A 21376-nucleotide genomic window follows, 5' to 3' on the forward strand; every position below is an offset into this window, starting at 1 on the left:
AGTGCCCAATCCTCATACAGCATGTGGCTACACCCCTTGAAACCCACATGTGCAAAAGCAGCAGAAAAATGAAGTGTATGTTGTTACCCAGAGTGTGCACAGAACGCGCCTGGAACCCACCAGCACTCTGGCATTCACAGCAGCTAGGAGGCCCCGCTCAGACACAGGAGGGCCGAAGTTTAATGCAATAATTACACGTTAAGAGGTTTCCACTTCTCATCTCAACTGTTTTCCAAATGATACACTTAAAAGATCTATTTTCTGGAGGACAAATTGTTAGAAATTAGGTCCTCTCCCCAGGCAATCCCACTTAGGAGACAAGCACCCAAAGGGTTAACGGAACACAGCTAGAAACAATCCACCTATCTAAAGAAGACTACTTTAGAAATGAAGATACAGTGGAGCACCTTGTCCCTTAAAGACTCTGAGGGAGATGTCTACTTACTGACACAAGACATTCAGACAGTCCTGCTCAGGGGAAAAGCAGGTCCCAGAACAGCAGGACACCAGGGGCCCTAGTACACAGGGGCCGCGCGGAGCACTGTGAAGGACAGGCAGGGAGCCAAACCCTAGGTTCAAGTTTAGATCCACCGCACGTGAGAGAGTGAGCGGGCTAAGTCACTTATTTTTACACCTGTTGCCTCTTCAGTAAAATGAGGATAAAAACAGTGAACTGCCTCATTAAGTAGGATGAAAGGAGTTAATGTAAGAAAAAGCCTTTAGTGGGATTGCCTGGGGAGTGTCTGGCGCACAGCAGGTGCTCAAAGAAGCTTAGTATAAGTAAGTGTCAGGGTCAGGCTCTAAGATGGGCCCTGGTCCTTCCCACCAGTGCCCACGTCCCGTGTAATCCCTCCCACGCGGTTGGAGGACACGCTGACTTGCTTCTAACCAAGAGAATTCAGCAGGGGGTGGGATGTCATTTCCATGATTGGGCCACACATGAGTGGGACAGGCATCTTGCTACAGCCCCTGCCCCTTGCTGGCTTTCACAGAATAAGCTGCCATCGTTGGGGGCGCAGGGTGGGTTCCGAGTGGCAAACAGCCAGCAAAGCACTGAAGCCCTTGGCCAACACCCTCGAGATCTGACTCCTGCGATGACCATGAGAGCTTGGAAGCGACCTGCCCCCAGGCGAGCTCTGCCTGCAGCCTGGGGAGAGCTCGAAGGACAGGGCGCAGCGAAGCCACAGCCAGATTCCTGACCCACAGAAACTGTGAGATGAAGAATGTGTGCTGTGTTAAGCCACTCAAGTTCAGGGTAATATTTTCCACAGCAAAAGATAATACAATAATCTATGTCTACACACATAACATCTGTATCAGGAGAAGTTTGAAAAAAAACACAAGTGTTATCTCTAGGTATTTGAGAGATTTCACCTTAATATTTTTCCTGCTTCTTTTTATTTTCTGATTTTCCTACAATGATCATGTATTATTTATGTAATGTTAAAAATTAGATTTTAAATGGACCTTTAATTTGTCTTACCATTACCCCCTGAAACCTCTTCTAAGCTATCATCAGAGTATCTGCACTGGGCTTCCCTGGTGGCACAGTGGTTGGGAGTCTGCCTGCCAATGCAGGGGACGCAGGTTCGTGTCCCGGTCCGGGAGGATCCCACATGCTGCGGAGCGTGAGCCCTGGCTGCTGAGCCTGCACGTCCAGAGGCTGTGCTCCGCAACGGGAGAGGCCACAGCAGTGAGAGACACGCGTACCGCAAAAAAAAAAAAAAGAGTATCTGCACTATGTACAGAGAAATGAGATTTGCTAAAGTAATTCATCCTGACCCCTTTAGGAATTATCAGTTTCATGGTAAGTTATGAAATGGAATTTCACTTCACTGAAAAACAGTAACAATGGCTGAAGAGATAAACAAATGTCACAAGTGTACCTAACTAAGCCCTAATGGCATGAGAAAGGACACTGGTCAGCAGCTCATTACTTCACAGCCACACTCACCTCTGCTATCTGGAGGATACGGTCCATGGTGGACACTCGCTCTTGCCCAGGCTGATTGTGGAGGTTGCCGTCAAGGCGTGAAAAATCAAACGGGATCAGGCAGGTCACGGAGAGCCACAGGAGGAGAATGTAGCGGGTCTCCCAGGTCTACAGGGCCAAGTCAAAGCAACATAACTCCTGTGCAAGGGCATCCACGCAGGCCTGCTACCCCCTCCCGCTCAGTGCCCACCCAGGCCTCCAAACGCCAGGGCCTCGGAGCCAGGCTGCAGAGCACCACACCCCACCACATGCCCTGGGGCATGCAGCCAAGAGAAACAGCAAAAGGAACAAAGAAAAATCATAACATGTCAGTCTAATGGCTTCTCATCACTGGCACCCTTCAGCGTGCAATCAGCTGTTCAAGAAAATGGAAAACAGAGAAAAAGATTTAAAAAACATAAGACTTAAGAATAAAGAAAAAATTCTCAACTTCCAGTCACAGAGGAGTCAATAAAACAAGATTGTGCTTTGGTCCCAGACTCCCCATCAGAGGCATGAGAAGCAGAGGAGAGCAGGGCATATGCACAGCAAGACAATTCCCTGAGTTTGCAGTTACAACCTGCGTGCCCTTCTGAACGTGTCCTGTGCCCAAGAGCACTCCCCAGCACGCTGGACTGCAAGGTTGGCCACTGGCGGGCATCTGGGAACCTGGTTTTCGGGGAACGTTCCCACCATTCCCTAACTGATGAGGGTCACTCTGTGCCCAGGCCGTTTGTACCAACCATGTGGCTTATGCTGAACACCTGCTTTCCTTCTGGGTTTTAGTATGTGCCTGGCGGAGTACCCACATGACCAGCCCGCACAGAAATCGTGGGTGCCGGCCCCTACGACCTTCCTGGTAGACAACACCTCATACGTGTTCTCACAACTTGGTGCTGCGGAATCACAAGTGCCTTGCGTGACCCAACGGGGAGACGACTCTGGAAGCTCACTCCTGGTTTCCTCTGGACTTCGCCCCGTGTGCCTTCTCCCTCTGCTGATTTTGCTGTAGTAAATCATAGCCATAAGGATGACTACATGCCAATTCTTGCAGTGATCCTAGGAAATCACTGGACTTGGGGTGGTCTTGGGGACCCCCAACATAGTTCTATTTTAAGTTAAAAAATTTGAATGATGATATAGTTATCATCACACTGTATGGAGGTTTATTGTTTTCTTTATAAAGGGCATTTTTTTTAATAAAATAATTTAAAGTAACATACATAAAAAGAGAAAGCCAAAGGAAAAAATGAAAAGAGAGGGAATGACACAAAATAGTATAAGATAAAACTGAAGGAAACAGGAAAGGAAGCTGCCAGTGCAGGAGCAGGGAAAACCAGGGAATAAGTCGGGGGGACAGGAAATGAAGAGGAGGAGGAAAGGGACACTCACTTCATGGTCTTTAGGGTTCTGATCTGTAAACATATCCAAAACAGGGTGCACATCAGCTACTTCGTGTGGAAATAAACGAAGAAATGTTTTATATCCTCGAACCTATCAAATAAAGACATTGAATTATTATATAACTAGAAAATAAAGTAGCAAAATTATTTTTTTCTCTATTACCAAAAATCACCGCCTATGCCACCCAATGATCAAACAGAATTACATCACATTACAGTGATACAACTTAGTGAGACTAAACAATAAGAAAGCTACCTTTACTTCTTAAATCATTTCATAAATATGTTGTCCCAATCTGACCAACCAATCTTGGTTCATCAGAAATATAGCTATGTTACAAACTAACAAGTTTTGCTTCTACCTTGATTATGAGGGATAAGTCCTCGGGAACCCAGAACGTCCCAAATTCATTAAGGCTTCCATGAAACGCGGTGGCACTACACCTTCAGGAGAGACCCTGCATTCGACTAACTGAGGGGAAGGAGTGTGCACACAGGCCTCCCTCCACCACACAGCAGGCCCCACAGAAGCAAAACCCCAGCCGAGATGGCCAAGTCTCTCCCATGGTACGTATGAGCCAGCACACACATCACCTGGGAGCCTGTAAGAATGCAGAATATCCGGCCTCACAGCAGACCCACTTACTCAGAATCTGCATCATAAAAAGATCCCTGAAAAGCTATCTGCACATCCACATCTGAGAAGCACTTCCACTTCCAAGTTTATTTCCTTTTTCCTCGTAAGAAACTTTTCTCAGTTACTCACATATATATACGTATATATGTATATATATCCTCTCCGTCCCTTTCTGGCTAGCTGGTGCTTGATCCATTCAAATACAAGACGCAGAAAACAATGCTGAAAAGCACTGTTTCAGCCAAAGGGTCCCCTGGATCACTAACATCTGATCCCTAGCACATGGTAAAAAGAGAAAGCATGAAACCCACAACTTTTGTATGAGAACAATCTTTCCTGAGAGATACCATTTTGGAAGGTACTTCTGGACCGAGTATATTAAGAAAGTGTTCTGTCAACTACAAAGTGGTATGTAAATATTACCTTGGTGATGATGTAAAGAAATTTAAAAGCCAGATGTACGAGGTCAGCCGGAGATTTCTTATCTTGCACAAATTCCAACAACAAGTTCATCATCCATTCTAGGGAAAAACATATATAAAATATTTCCTGTTAAACATCAACATGACATTAAAACAAAATGCCAAAAGAAAAAAGGGCTATTTAGAAATATAAAAATGGTTTAATATTAGTAAATCTATATAATCCAAAGTATCAATAGAGCAAAAGAAAAAAACACACTTTCATCTTCACAGTTTCTAAAGGCATTAGAGTTAATACAACATTCATTCCTGCTTTTAAAATGTAAGGAAAATATTCTTATTTTTTATTATTATTCTATATCAAATCAATATCTAATACCATACTTTACAGAAAATACCTCTACAACTACTATGACCTAGTAACAATCTGGTTCTAGCCAACGTAATAAGACAGAAGAAAAAGGATTTCCACTTCCAGTTATACAGGAATAATTGATATGGAACTGCCTTACCACCAACAATTAGAGAACAGGACAATTATATTTTCAGACACTGGAACAACAGGCAGCGCATGGTAACAAACCAACTGCAATCTACAGCCACTCAGGCCGTCCACCAGAAAGTAATTTTTAGAACCCAGTGCAGAGAGGGGGGACTCAAGCATAGCAAAGACTGGAGTTCCAGGAGGCTGAGTCAGCTGAAATTTGCAGGGCAGCATGCCAGAGGAATCTAAGCAGAGAATGAGCTCTGGAAGTCTGCAGAGGTCCCCTCGAATCTTTGGGTGAATCTTCACAGGCACGGTGGTTAGTCCACTAGGCTGGGTAAGAACTGCCAAGAAGCACTAAGGCAGAGTTCCCATAGCTCATATAGGGCTGGCATTCAAATTCCACAAGGCCAGAGTGCAGAGTCCTTGTTGAGCACCCAGAGCAACCAGCAGACATTCCAGAAATGTCTCTCCTTAGTATTAACACTAAATTAGAGAAAAACAAGAGAAAAAGCTATACCTGCCCTAACAAATCTTAAAGGATATACATGATATACAATCAACTAAACTGTCTTGCCCAACTTCAACATTTTAAAGACAAAAAACTTAAACCCAACAACATAACAATCACAATGTCCATGATCCACTAAAAATTTACTAGACATATAACTAAAACTGCTGTGACCCCTAACAGAAGGGAAATCAGTCAACAGAAATGACGAGGGACTTCCCTGGTGGCACAGTGGTTGAGAATCCATCTGCCGATGCAGGGGACATGGGTTCAATCCCTGGCCCAGGAAGATCCCACATGCCACGGAAACAAAGCCTGTGCGCCACAACTACTGAGCCTGTGCTCTAGAGCCCATGAGCCACAACTACTGAGCCCACATGCCACAACTACTGAAGCCCACGTGCCTAGAGCCCGTGCTCCGCAACAAGAGAAGCCACCACAATGAGAAGCTGCACACCACAACGAAGAGTAGCCCCCACTCGCCGCAACTAAAGAAAGCCCGCATGCAGCAAAGAAGACCCAACGCAGCCAGAAAAATAAGTTAAAAAAAAATAAATTTGGGCTTCCCTGGTGGCGCAGTGGTTGAGAGTCCACCTGCCGATGCAGGGGATGCGGGTTCGTGCCCTGGTCCAGGAAGATCCCACATGCCGTGGAGCGGCTGGGCCCATGACCCATGGCTGCTGAGTCTGCGCGTCCGGAGCCTGTGCTCCGCAACGGGAAAGGCCACAACGGTGAGAGGCCCGCGTACCACAATAAATAAATAAATAAATAAATTTATTTATTTTAAAAAAAAGAAATGACCAGAAATGACAAAGATGATATAATTCCTAGATATAAACTTTAAATACTACAAAATATCCTCAAGGATGTAAAAGAAAACATGAACAATATACAGCACGTGGACTTCTTAGTTGCAGCACGCAACTAAGATAGATATTTAAAAAACAGAAGCTATGTAAAAAACAAACAACTTCAAGAGCTGGAAAACAAGATCTGAAATGAAAAATTAAATGGGATTAATAGCAGATGAGACACTGCAGAAGAAAAGATCAGAGAACTTGAAGACACAGTAACAAAAACTTCTACCCTAAGGGGAAAAAGGAAGTAAACAACTAAACAGCCTCAGCAACACTGCCACAGTATCAAGTGTATCCGCAGATGTGTGACTGGAGTCCAAGGGGGAGAGGATGGAGGCAACGGCAAAAGAAATACCTCAAGAAATAGGCAAAAAATTTTCAAATCTGATAAAAACTATAAACCTATTAATCCAAAAGTTTCAGCAAACTCAAAGCAGGACAAAAAGGAAAAAAAACACACCATTGCATGTCATAATCAAATTGTTGAAAACCAGCAGTAAAAAGAAAATTCTAAAAGCAGCCAGAGAAAAAAGTACACACTACACAGAGGAATAGAGATGAGTAAAGACAGACTTCCCGGGACTTCCCTGGTGGTCCAGTGGTTAAGAATCTACCTTCCAATGCAGGGGATGCAGGTTCGATCCCTGGATGGGGAACTAAGATTCCACTAAAGCTCCGCAGGGCAGCTAAGCCTGCATGCCACAACTACTGAGCCCATGCGCCACAACTATAGAGAAGCCCATGTGCGGCAACAAAAGATCCCACATGCCGCAACGAAGGTCTCACGTGCCACAACTAACACCTGACACAGCCAAATAAATAAATATTGAAAAAAAAAGAACCAATCAGAACCAATCAAGCCATATCTTTTAAAATGCAGAAAGAAAAAACTGTCAACCTAGAATTCTATAACCAGCAATATATCTTTTGAAAATGCAAGTGAAAAAATTTAAAAAATGCAAGTGAAGGGACTTCCCTGGTGGTCCAGTGGGTAAGACTCCGTGCTCCCATTGCAGGGGATCCAGGTTTGATCCCTGGTCAGGGAACAAGATCCTACATGCTGCAACTAAGAGTTTGCATGCCTCAACTAAAGACCCAGCATGCCACAACTAAGAAGTCCATGTGCCACAACTAAAAAAAAAAAGATCCCATATGCCACAACTAAGAAGTGGCACAGCGTAAATAATTTTTTTTAAAAAATCAAGTGGGGCTTCCCTGGTGGCGCAGTGGTTGAGGGTTCGTCTGCCGATGCAGGGGACACGGGTTCGTGCCCCGGTCCGGGAAGATCCCACATGCCGCGGAGCGGCTGGGCCCGTGAGCCACGGCCGCTGAGCCTGCGCGTCCAGAGCCTGTGCTCCGCAACGGGAGAGGCCACAACAGTGAGAGGCCCGCGTACCGCAAAAAAAAAAAAAAAAAAAAATGCAAGTGAAGCAAACTGTCAAACAAAAGCTGAAAGAATTCAACACCAGTAGATTTACACTAGAAGAAATGTTAAATTCTTCAAGCAGAAAATAACTACCAGACAGAAAACTACAATCTACAGAAAGCAAAGAATAAAATGGAAATAGTAAAACATGGATAAATATTAAAGACTTTTTTCTCATTTTTAAATTTCCTTGGAAAATAACTGTGTTTAAAGTAAAAACAATACACTGTAAGGTTACAACATACACAGAGGCAAGATGTATGACAAATTGACGGGAGATGGGAGTCCTGCTATGAGGCTCTCACATTATACATGAAACAGGGTAACATGATGTGAAGGTAGACTGTGATACATATTGAGGACACATATTGTAAATCCTAGAGCGATCACTAAAAATATAAAACAAAGGAACAGCTAATGAGATGACAGTGGAAACAAAATCAAATACCAAAAAATGCTAAATTAATACAAAAGAAGGTAGGCAAAAGAGTAAAGAAGAAACAAAACATAGATGGGACAAATACTAAGCAAAGAGCAAGAATTGAGAGCTACATTAAATTACCTAAACACTACAATTAAAAGGCAAGGATTACCAAATTGAATTTTAAAAACAGGAAGACCCGACTACATTCTCCCTACATGAAATGCACTTTAAAAATAAAAATGTAGCTAGTTAAATGTAAAAGGGATGGACTTCCCTGGTGGTGCAGTGGTTAAGAATCCATCTGCCAATGCAGGGGAAACAGGTTCAAGCCCTGGTCCAGGAAGATCCACATGCCGCGGAGCAACTAAGCCCGTGCGCCACAACTACTGAGCCTGTGCTCTAGAGCCCACGAGCCACAGTTACTGAGCCCACGTGTCACAGCTACTGAAGCCTCCACGCCTAGAGCCCGAGCTCCGCAACAAGAGAAGCCACTGCAATAAGAAGCCCACGCACCGCAACGAAGAGCAGACCCCGCTCGCCACAACTAGAGAAAGCCCGCGCATAGCAACGAAGACCCCACGCAGCCAAAAATAAATAAATTTATTAAAAAACAAAAAAAGTAAAAGGGAGAAGAAAGATACACCAAGCAATCACTAACTATAAGGAAGCTGGACAGGCCACATCAATATCAGACAAAATAGACTTCAGAACAAGGACTATTACAGAGATAAAGAGAACTTTTTTGGGGGGGCCGTGCCACTCAGTTTTCGGGATCTTAGTTCCCTGACCAGAGACTGAACCCGGGCGCCCTGCAGTGGATGCGCAGAATCCTAACCACTGGACAGCAAGGGAATTCCCAAAGAAGACATTTTATAATGATATAAGGATCAATTCATCATGAAGACTTAACCATCCTACAAGAGCATACATGAAATTAAAGAACTTCAAGATAAAGCAAAAACTGAGAGAACTGAAAGGAGGAAGAGACAAATCTATAGAGCTGAAGATTTCAATACTCCTCTCCCAAGAATTGATAGAACAACTGAAAACAAAATCAGTAAGGACATAAAAGACCCAAATAACACTACTGACCACCTTATTTAAATGACATTTATAGGGCTTCCCTGGTGGCGCAGTGGTTGAGAGTCCGCCTGCCGACGCAGTGGATGCGGGTTTGTGCCCCGGTCCGGGAGGATCCCCCATGCCGCAGAGCGGCTGGGCCCATGAGCCATGGCCGCTGAGCCTGCGCATCCGGAGCCTGTGCTCCGCAATGGGAGAGGCCACAACAGTGAGAGGCCTGCGTACCACAAAAAAAAAAAAAAAAAAAAAAAATGACATTTACAGAGCACTCCAACCAAAAGCAGGAAGACTTTCTTCTCAAGTACACATGGAATTCTGAACAAAACAGAACCATGTGCTGGGCTACAAGTCTTAATAACTGTAAAAGGTTGCAATTTGCACCTAGGAAATGCAGAGTAAAACTACAATGAGATACCACTACACACCCACTAAAATGACTAAAATCAGGAAGACTGACAATGCTAAGTGCTGTTGAGGATGTAGGGCAACTGGAATTCTCATAGATTGTTGCTGGCAATGTAAAATGGTACATACAACCTTTACGAAAACATGGCATGTTGGCAGTTTATCATAAAACCCACCTTTACTATACACCCAGCAATTGCACTCTTACATAGAAATGAAAACATACATCCATCCAAAGAATTGTCTGTGAATATTCATAGCAGCACTAGTAACAGCCCAAAGCTGGAAACAACCCAAAAGCCCATCAACAAGTGAAAGAATAAAGTATGGTTCAACAGAAAAGGAACAAACTGCTGGTACACATGCAACAACACGGATGAGTCTCAGAAATACTATTTCAACTGAAGAAACCAGAGAGTATGTAGAACACTGGTTGCTCAGGGCCAGGGTGGGGGTCTTGACTGCAAAGGGACATGAACTGACTTCTTGGGGTGCTGGAAATGTTTTACACCTTAATAGTAGGGAAGGTGCATACATCTGTCAAAGCTCAAACTGTATACTTAAAATGGGTGTGTTTTGGGGGCTTCCCTGGTGGTGCAGTGGTTGAGAGTCTGCCTACCGATGCAGGGGACATGGGTTCGTGCCCCGGTCTGGGAGGATCCCACATGCCACGGAGCGGCTGGGCCCGTAAGCCATGGCCGCTCAGCCTGCGCGTCCGGAGGCTCCGCAACAGGAGAGGCCGCAACAGTGAGAGAGAGGACCGTGTACCGCAAAAAAACAAAAACAAAAACAAACAATAAAAAAAGGGTGTGTTTTATTGTACGTAAATTATATCTCAATAAAGTTAACTATTAAAAAAATGTTAAAAGGAGAATAAAAAGGTATATACCACAAATAAAGGGATCAAGTTAACATTATTTAAAAACCATATAATTATTTACCTTTTTAGAAAACTCAAAAGAAACTGAAAAAGTAGTGAAGTATTCCATTACACACTAAACCTTGAAAACATTATGCTGAGTTAAAGACACTAGTCACAAAAGACCGTATATTGCCTGATTCCACTGTATGAAATGCACAGAATACACAAATCCACAGAGACAGATCGTGGTTACCAGGGACTGGACGGAGAGGGAACAGAAAGTGACCGCTGATGATGAGTATACGTTCCTTTTTGGAGTGATGAAAACGGTCAGGAATTAGTGGGGATGGATGCACAACTCTGTGATATACTAAAAAACACGTATACTATAGTATGTAAAAATAATTTTTTTTTTTTTGCTGTGCCGTGCAGCTTGCAGGATTTTAGTTCCCTGACCAGGAATTGAACCCAGGCCCACTGAAGTGAAAGCATCAAGTCCTAACCACTGGACCACCAGGGAATTCCCTATGGTATATAAATTATATCACAATAAAGCTGTTATTTTTTTTTTTTTTTTTTTTTTGCAGTACGTGGGCCTCTCACTGTTGCGGCCTCTCCCATTGCGGAGCACAGGCTCCGGACGCGCAGGCTCAGCGGCCATGGCTCACGGGCCCAGCCGCTCCGCGGCATGTGGGATCTTCCCGGACCGGGGCACGAACCCGTGTCCCCTGCGTCGGCAGGCGGACTCTCAACCACTGAGCCACCAGGGAAGCCCAAAGCTGTTATTTTTTAAAATATGTGTGTATACATATATTCCATGGCAGTGTTGCCATTTACAAAATAAGTATACAAAGTATACTTTTGCTGTACACCAGCAAAAATCAGTTAGAAAACATAACAGACAGTTTCACAAGCGCAATAAAAGATAAAAAACATACTTAGAAATAAACCTAAAAAAATGTTCCCAGGAATCACCTAAAGAAAATTACCAACTTACTGAGAGACACAAAAGATGTGAATAATTTAGAGACACAATACTATGTTCTTAGAGAGGAAAATTCAATCTTGTAAAGATGTCGAATCTCCCTACATGAATTTGTGGATTTAACAGAATTTCAAAAGAATTTTCCGGGCGTGATAAAATAATTCTGAAGTGCATCTGCATTAATGAAAGGGCAAGACAACAGTGAGAAAAGTAAGAAGGTCGATTTCTGACAAAACAAATTACAATGCAATTAATGCAAACCAAAACGACAAGGATAATAGAGCTAGATTAAGGGAACAGAACGGAAAGGCTAGAAACAAAGGCCAATATTATGTGAGTATTTAACACACATTTACAATGGCATTTCACATTAAGGTTGGGGGTAGCCTGCTGGACCATTCAACAAATGAGGCTCACAATAGGAATATGAAAAATAAACTTCTAAAGCAAACTACCAAAGGCCAAACACAAAAGAAGACACTGATAGTTGACAATATACATATATTTTAAAATTGAGTACACAAAATATACTATGTAATATTAAAAGGAAAAAGCAAACATCATGAAGTAGGTCCAGGACCAGCATCCACGACTATTGTTTCCTTTTTCTAAAAGGAACCTTTTCCAGTTCACTTTACATTAAACTCTCAAAATTCATTCAGATCACTCTGGACAACTCACAGTAAGTGTTACTATTTTGTGATCCACTATGAAGACAGGTTTCGGGCAAGAATAAAGGCAGTGCCACAGGTCCAAGGCTGTGACTTAGAGAGACGAGGGTCACACCACCTTTCACCTCCTGAGCAATGGGCATTCCCAATGGGGACTGCCATGAACCCAAGATCGACCATAAAAGGTGGCCTGGGGAGCCCACCGCCCTGCCCTTCCCCTGCAGCACTGCCAGCCTCAGGCAAGCTCACATCTCAGACTTCAGATGCATTTTCCCTGTACCTGGCCCTCACCTAGTACCCACCAAACTTCAGTTACCACTCACGAGGCTTGCAAGCTTTCCCAGGAAGAAAGAAGACAGGGCTGATCAAAGAATCCTAGAATCCAGAATTTAGAGGATTTTTAAAGCATTTGTTTAAAACAGCCTGGAGGACTTGTAGATTTCTCATGATCTTCAGTCGGAGGGTCTGAGTGGACTGTCTGCATTTAAATCTTGGCTGGAACACTAACTAGCTGTATGTCCTTGGGTAAGTTAACCTCTCAGAAGTCTACTGCATTTTCTTCTCTGTAAACTGTGGTTATTAATAATGACCTTCCAGGACTTCCCTGGTGGCGCAGCGGTTAAGAATTCGCCTGCCAATGCCGGGGACACAGGTTCAAGCCCTGCTTTGGAAAGACCCTACATGCTGTGGAGCAACTAAGTCTGTGGGCCACAACTACTGAGCCTGTGTTCTAGAGCCTGCAAGCCACAACTACTGAGCCCGTGAGCCACAACTACTGAGCCTGCATGCCACAAATACTGAAGCCTGTGTGCCTAGAGCCCATGCTCCACAACAGGGGAAGCCATCACAATGAGAAGCTTGCGCACCACAATGAAGAGAAGCCCCCGCTCACCACAACCAAAGAAAAGCCTGCACCCAGCAACGAAGACCCAACACAGCTGAAAATTTAAAAAATAAATAATAATTTTTAAAAAATTTTTAAATAAACTGTGTGTGCAAAAAAATAAATTAATAATAATAATGACCTTCCACAAGTATTATGAGGTTACTGTGATGATTAAATTAACTGATTCATTTAAAAATCGTTTAGGGGCTTCCCTGGTGGCGCAGTGGTTGAGAGTCCGCCTGCCGATGCAGGGGACACGGGTTCGTGCCCCGGTCTGGGAAGATCCCATATGCCGCGGAGCGGCTGCACCCGTGAGCCATGGCCACAGAGCCTGCAGGCTCCGCAACGGGAGAGGCCACAATAGTGAGAGGCCCGCGTACCGCAAAAAAAAAAAAAAAAAATCGTTTAGAACAAGGTAAAAACATTGAGTGAATGGATAAGAATGGACAATTCACAAAGGGAGAAATACTGTACAAATGTAACAATAAATGTTAAAAAAAAAAATTCACCCTCACTAGGAAACAACAAAATGCAAAATAAAAGCACATGATCCCTTTTCATCCTTTAATAGATAACTTTATGTTGGTAAAGATTTCAAATATTTAAATCCAGTCTTGGCAACAATGTAAAGAAAAGGACACTTTGATATACTGTGGATGGAAACATAAGGTGAATTTGAAGTATCAAAAGCCCACCACTCCCACTTCCTGAAAATTACTCTAACAAAGTATCTGGAAATTGTGCAAAGAGGTGTGTTAAGGATGTTTGCTGGGCTACTTGCAAGAGTACAAAACTGGACAAAACAGGAGTCTACACACATCTGCCTCTCACTGCTCCTAAGACCCAGTAAAATAAAAGTACAGCTGCACAAAATGGAAAGTCCTGACCAGCTGCAAGAATAGGGAGAAAGCGGTTGTAAAGACTTCTGGGAGAGGGACTTCCCTGGTGGTCCAGTGTTTAAGACTTCGCCTTCCATTGCAGGGGATGTGGGTTTGATCCCTGGTCAGGGAGCTAAGATCCCACATGTCTCATGGCCAAAAAAACCAAAACATAAAACAGAAGCAATATTGTAACAAATTCAATAAACACTTTAAAAATGGTCCACATCAAAAAAAAAAAAAAAAAGGACTTCTGGGAGAAAGGCAGCTCCAAATCAAGCAGGCAGAGAAGGCCATGTCATAAATGCCCACCTGCACAGCCAAGGAGAGCTCAGAGTCAGCAGGTGCAGTGGGGCCCAAAGCAGGGAGGGGCCTGCGATCGCTGTAGCCCCAGAATCACTCACCAGGGACCAAACTCTGAACAAATACTTAGGTAAATGAAGGATTCTCCATACAGCTGTTACAACTGCTAACAGCTATAAAACAGGAAATCGACAGTAACACAATAATAGTGGGGGACCTTAATACCTCACTTACACCAAAGGACAGATCATCCAGACAGAAAATTAATAAGGAAACACAAGCTTTAAATGACACAATAGACCAGATAGATTTAATTGATATTTAAAGGACATTCCATCCAAAAACAGCAAATTGCACTTTCTTCTCAAGGGCACATGGAACATTCTCCAGGATAGATCACATCTTGGGTCACAAATCAAGCCTCGGTAAATTTAAGAAAATTGAAATTATATCAAGCATCTTTTCTGGCCTCGGTAAATTTAAGAAAATTGAAATTATATCAAGCATCTTTTCTGACCACGATGCTATGAGATTAGAAATCAATTACAGGGAAAAAAAACCTTAAAAAACACAAACACATGGAGGCTAAACAATACGTTACTAAATAACCAAGAGATCACTGAAGAAATCAAAAAGGAAATCAAAAAATACCTAGAGACAAATTACAATGAAAACACGACGATCCAAAACCTATGGGATGCAGCAAAAGCAGTTCTAAGAGGGAAGTTTATAGCAACACAAGCCTACCTCAAGAAACAAGAAAAACCTCAAATAAACAATCTAACCTTATACCTAAAGGAACAAGAGAAAGAAGAACAAACAAAACCGAAAATTAGTAGAAGGAAAGAAATCATAACAATCAGAGCAGAAATAAATGAAATAGAAACAAAGAAAACAATAGCAAAGATCAATAAAACTAAAAGCTGGTCCTTTAAGATAAATAAAATTGATAAAGCCTTAGCCAGACTCATCAAGAAAAAAAGGGAGAGGACCCAAATCAATAAAATTAGAAATGAAAAAGGAGAAGTTACAATGGACACCACAGAAATACAAAGCATCCTAAGAGAGAACTACAAGCAACTCTATGCCAATAAAATGGACAACCTGGAAGAAATGGACAAATCCTTGGAAAGGTATAACCTTCCAAGACTGAACCAGGAAGAAATAGAAAATATAAACAGACCAATCACAAGTAATGAAATTGAAACTGTGATCAAAAATCTTCCAACAAACAAAAGTCCAGGACCAGATGGCTTCACAGGTGAATTCTATCAAACATTTAGAGAAGAGCTAACACCCATCCTTCTCAAACTCTTCCAAAAAATTGCAGAGGAAGGAACACTCCCAAACTCATTCTATGAGGCCACCATCACCCTGATACCAAAACCAGACAAAGACACTACAAGAAAAGAAAATTACAGGCCAATTATCACTGATGAATATAGATGCAAAAATCCTCAACAAAATACCAGCAAACAGAATCCAACAACACATTAAAAGGGTCATACATCATGATCAAGTGGGATTTACCCCAGGGATGCAAGGATTCTTCAATATACGCAAATCAATCGATGTGATACATGATATTAACAAACTGAAGAATAAAAACCATACGATCACCTCAATAGATGCAGAAAAAGCTTCTGACAAAATTCAACACCCATTTATGATAAAAACTCTCCAGAAAGTAGGCACAGAGGGAACCTAACTCAACAAAATAAAGGCCATATATGACAAACCCACAGCAAACATCATTCTCAATGGTGAAAAACTGAAAGCATTTCCTCTATGATCAGGAACAAGACAAGGATGTCCACTCTAGCCACTATTATTCAACATAGTTTTGGAAGTCCTAGCCACAGCAATCAGAGAGAAAAATAAATAAAAGGAATACAAATTGGAAAAGAAGAAGTAAAACTGTCACTGTCTGCAGATGACATGATACTGTACATAGAGAATCCTAAAGATGCCACCAGAAAACTATTAGAGCTAATCAATGAATTTGATAAAGTTGCAGGATACAAAATTAATGCACAGAAATCTCTTGCATTCCTATACACTAACAACAAAAAATCAGAAAGAGAAATTAAGGAAACAATCCCATTCACCACTGCAACAAAAAAAATAAAATACCTAGGAATAAACCTACCTAAGGAGGTAAAAGACCTGTACTCAGAAAACTATAAGACACCAATGAAAGAAATCAAAGATGACACAAACAGATGGAGAGATATACCATGTTCCTGGATTAGAAGAGTCAATATTATGAAAATGTCTATACTACCCAAAGCAATCTACAGATGCAATGCAATCCCTATCAAATTACCAGTGGCATTTTTTACAGAACCAGAAGAAAAAATCTTAAAATTGGTATGGAGACACAAAAGACCCCAAATAGCCAAAGCAGTCTTGAGGGGAAAAAATGGAGCTGGAGGAATCAGACTCCCTGACTTCAGACTATACTACAAAGCTACAGTAATCAAGACAATATGGTACTGGCACAAAAACAGAAATACAGATCAATGGAACAGGATAGAAAGCCCAGAGATAAACCCACGCACCTATGGTCAACTAATCTATGACAAAGGAGGATATACAATGGAGAAAAGACAGTCTCTTCAATAAGTGGTGCTGGGAAAACTGGACAGCTACATGTAAAAGATTGAAATGAGAACACTCCCTAACACCATACACAAAAATAAACAAAAAATGGATTAGAGAGCTAAATGTAAGACCGGACACTATAAAACTCTTAGAGGAAAACATAGCAAGAACACTCTTTGACATAAATCACAGCTAGATCTTTTTTGATCCACCTCCTAGAGTAATGGAAATAAAAACAAAAATAAACAAATGGGACCTAATGAGACTTCAAAGCTTTTGCACAGCAAAGGAAACCACAAACAAGACAAAAAGACAACCCTCAGAATGCAAGAAAATATTTGCAAATGAATCAACGGACAAAGGATTACTCCCCAAAATATATAAACAGCTCATGCAGCTCAATATTAAAAAATCAACCCAATCAAAAAATGGGCAGAAGACCTAAATAGACATTTCTCCAAAGACATACAGATGGCCAAGAAGCACATGAAAAGCTACTCAATATCACTAATTATTAGAGAAATGCAAATCAAAACGACAATGAGGTATCACCTCACACCAGTTAGAATGGGCATCATCAGCAAATCTACAAACAACAAATGCTGGAGAGGGTGTGGAGAAAAGGGAACCCTCTTGCACCACTGGTGGGAATGTAAATTGGCACAGCCACTATGAAGAACAGTATGGAGGTTCCTTAAAAAACTAAAAATAGAGCTACCATATGACCCAGCAATCCCACTACTGGGCATATAGCCAGAGAAAACCATAATTCAAAAAGACACATGCACCCCAATATTCACTGTAGCACTATTTACAATAGCCAGGTCATGGAAGCAACCTAAATGCCCATCGACAGATGAATGGGTAAAGAAGATGTGGTACATATATACAATGGAATATTACTCAGCCATAAAAAGGAACGAAATTGGGTCATTTGTAGAGACGTGGATGGATCTAGAGACTGTCATACAGAGTGAAGTAAGTGAGAAAGAGAAAAACAAATATCGTATATTAACGCATACACGTGGAACCTACAAAAATGGCACAGATGAACCAGTTTGCAGGGCAGAAATAGAGACACAGATGTAGAGAACAAACGTATGAACTCCAAGGGGGGAAACTGGCGGGGGGAGGGGGGATGAATTGGGAGATTGGGATTGACATATATACACTAATATGTATAAAATAGATAACTAGGGGCTTCCCTGGTGGCGCAGTGGTTGGGAGTCCGCCTGCTGATACAGGGGACACAGGTTCGTGCCCCGGTCCAGGAAGATCCCATGTGCCGCGGAGCAGCTGGGCCCATGACCCATGGCCACTGGGCCTGCGCACCCGGAGCCTGTGCTCCGCAACGGAAGAGTCCGCAACAGTGAGAGGCCCACGTATCGCAAAAAAAAAAAACAGATAACTAACAAGAACCTGCTCTATAAAAAAATAAATAATTCAAAAAAAAAAAACACCCCCCAAAAAAAAGAAAATACTCCAACTTACGAAACAGAAGCAGAGATGAAAAGATCAAATTACAAAGAAAAGCTGACCCCAGGGGAAAGAGGAGAACCCCGGGAACAATAGAGAACAGCCAGAACTCAGCTCAGAGAGACTCGGAAAGACAGCACAGCACTTATGGAAGAACAGAGACCAGGAAAGCAGGTGATTCCAGTGCTTCCCTCAGCAACCCCCCACCTCCAAACCCCAGTAAATCAACAAAGAGAAACAAATCCACAAGGAAAAAGAGAACAGAAGAAACAGTAGCTAAGAGACTTCAGCAGTGACTTCCAAGTTGTAACTGAGCTGCACAGGGGAAGTACAGAGGCAGAGCCCAGCGGTGGGTCACAGTCGGGAGGCCAGAGGCCTGAGGTGCCGGGGTCAGCCCAGGGTAGGACAAAGGTGCGGCTGAAAACAGGAGGAGTGGTCCAAGGCTCCAGGCCACAGCACCGTGCCCATACAGGCAGAAGACTAAAGGTTTACTTTTTTTTTTTAATTTATTTATTTTATTTTTGGCTGTGTTGGGTCTTCCTTGCTGCCTACGGGCTTTCTCTAGTTGCAGCGAGCGGGGGCTACTCTTCGTTGCGATGCGTGGGCTTCTCATTGCGGTGGCTTCTCTCGTTGCGGAGCACAGGCTCTAGGCGCGCGGGCTTCAGTAGTTGTGGCTCGCGGGCTCTAGAGCGCAGGCTCAGTAGTTGTGGCACTCGGCCTTAGCTGCTCCGCAACATGTGGGGTCTTCCCGGACCCGGGCTCAAACCCGTGTCCCCTGCACTGGCAGGCGGATTCTTAAGCACTGCGCCACCAGGGAAGCCCTAAAGGTTTACTCTTGCGAATGGAGAATACCACAGTCACTAGCCATATTTGGGTTTTTTTAACTTAAATCAAATAAAATTTAAGATTCAAAGAAAAAAACAAAAAATGAAATAAAATTCAGTTTCTCAGTCATACGAGCCATATTTCAAGTGCTCCACAGTCACATGTGGCTAGTGGTGACCTTACCAGACAGCACAGATCTAGAACATTCCATCACTGCACAGAGCTATCCTGGACAGAGGTGTCCTGAAGAGAGTAGGCTGAAGGGCTTAGAGCTGGAAACCAGGCTTGGTGCCCGACTCAAAAGGTAATTCTGAGCTAGGAGGCCCACAGCAGGACCCTCCTCACAGGGCCACAGGGCCCAGCAGCTAGGTGTGTGCTCCCCAGGGAGGAAAACCGGACCTGTAAGACAACTTTGAAATATACCAAACCAAGGACAAGCACTCTTATAAAGTAAAAACAACTGTCAAAATAAATTCAAGAACATCTTCTACATGCAAAACAAAGATCCAAAAGCAGAACTATAAGGGAAAAGCTTAGGGACCCAGAGGATCACTCCTGGAAATTCACAGGCACACCAGAAGAAGGCAGAGCAGAGAAACGATCAAAAACACACCAGAAGTAAAGCTCCCTGTACCAAAGGATGCAAGTGTTCAGCCTAAAATTGTCCAGCTAATGCCCAGCATAAGAAAAAAAGCCTAGCGCGAGTCATACCCTCCTAAAATATGAGGTTCTAGAAAAGCCTCCTGAAAAAGAAACTCAGATTTGGACATGGCATAATTGGATGAGGGAAGACGATGGACCCATGCCTTCCATCCCCACCCAGCCAAGCTGCCAACCACGCATGAAATGTATTTATTCTGCCTGAGATAGCTGAGAGTTCAGAACACTTACCTTCTACAAAACCTGTTAAAAAAGAAAAACCAGCACGCACAGCACCAGTCCACTTTTTAAAAGGCACCTGTGTGCACACTGAGGCTAACCCTTGGTGTCTCCCTGGTGATGTGTCTAAGATCTCCACAGCCCTGGGGGCAAGCAGCGCTGATGACCCCATATCACGGGCAAGAAAACTCAGGCACAGAGCAGCTAAGTGGCAGAGCTGGGATGTAAATCTAGGTGGTCTAGCCCTGGGGTTTGTGACCCCAACCCCCATACCATGCTGCCCTTCAACTGAAGTTACTATCGCTACCTTCCTCCTTCTCAAGTTCACTGCCAGGGGCAGGTGTTACTACTGTAGGCCCCACTAACCAGTAAGACCCGGGCACTTTATCCTGATACCCTCTGCTTGTGCGCAGGCGCGCACACACAGACAGACAGACAGACACACACACACACACACACTCCATGCACCAAGGCCTCTGCGATCATCTGTAACTGAACGATCAAAAATCAAAATCCTCAGCCTCTATTCTTACCTAGGTGTGGGTCCAACAGGTGAGGCTGCTCCTGATATTTGTCCATTATTACTGAAAAGAAAAACAATGTGAGAATTAACATGCACATGAGCCTCGGAGACACTCGAGTTTTCCCACGCTGACTTGCAGGGCAGCTCCCAAGAGCACAGGCCAGCTGGAGTGAGCCCCCACCCACCCACTTCCTCAGGGCCACTGTGCCCTGGCCTCTGCCCTCTGCTTGCTCAGCACACCTTCCTCTCAGGTCCTCGCTTCTTCCTTCCTTCACGGCCTGCTGACGGCCAAGCTGAGTCCTCCCCTTCATTAGACACACACCTTCCACGCCCTTCACTCTCCTCTGCCACACACACCAAGCCACGTGCCCTCCCAGCCCTCACACCACGGCCTCCTTAATCCCAGGCAGCCTGGTTTCCACTCCTACCAGCAGCTAGAACTGCTCCTATCAGATCCCACGACCACTTGGGTTACGGGAGTTCTTATGCGCCACACACCTCCACACCTGACCACTCCCTAGGAATGGGAAAGTGGGCTTTCACTGGTCCCTGGATATACACCTCACCCTCAGGACAGTTCTACGCCAGAGGTGTTTTCAGTGCTAACCGCAGCCGACAGCCAGAGAAACAGCACAATCAAGAAACTAGCCCAAGTGGCAGAGGGGTATTCAAGCCCAAGGCTGAGTTGCCCAAGTGTGTGCTCTTTCCACTCAGCCAGCCACATTGCCCCCCTCCTGAAGTTCAGAGTTGTCATTACAAACCCATGAAGACAAAATTATATAGAAATTTCTTTACCTAAAAGGGTCCTCGAGGACAGTTTTACTGAATCACAAAACCCTACGTAGTTATCTAACCACGGGATC

At 43.5% G+C, this 21376-nt stretch overlaps 1 protein-coding gene across 2 annotated transcripts in view; it reads right to left on the bottom strand.

Moving 5' to 3' along the window:
- TBCD (tubulin folding cofactor D) overlaps positions 1-21376 on the bottom strand; it is a 184312-nt gene that overhangs the window by 162069 nt on the left and 867 nt on the right. For both annotated transcript variants that reach the window (XM_029210935.1, XM_029210934.1), the window contains exons 2-5: positions 20524-20574; positions 4436-4533; positions 3365-3466; positions 1955-2101 (exon numbers count right to left, since the gene is read on the bottom strand). In XM_029210935.1, coding sequence (XP_029066768.1) covers positions 1955-2101; positions 3365-3466; positions 4436-4533; positions 20524-20574 — 398 coding nt within the window. The remainder of the gene's footprint in view (positions 1-1954; positions 2102-3364; positions 3467-4435; positions 4534-20523; positions 20575-21376) is intronic.

This window comes from Monodon monoceros, unplaced genomic scaffold, assembly GCF_005190385.1.
Source record: "Monodon monoceros isolate NGI ecotype Baffin Bay Population unplaced genomic scaffold, NGI_Narwhal_1 Super_Scaffold_9, whole genome shotgun sequence".
Classification (NCBI taxonomy): domain Eukaryota; kingdom Metazoa; phylum Chordata; class Mammalia; order Artiodactyla; family Monodontidae; genus Monodon; species Monodon monoceros.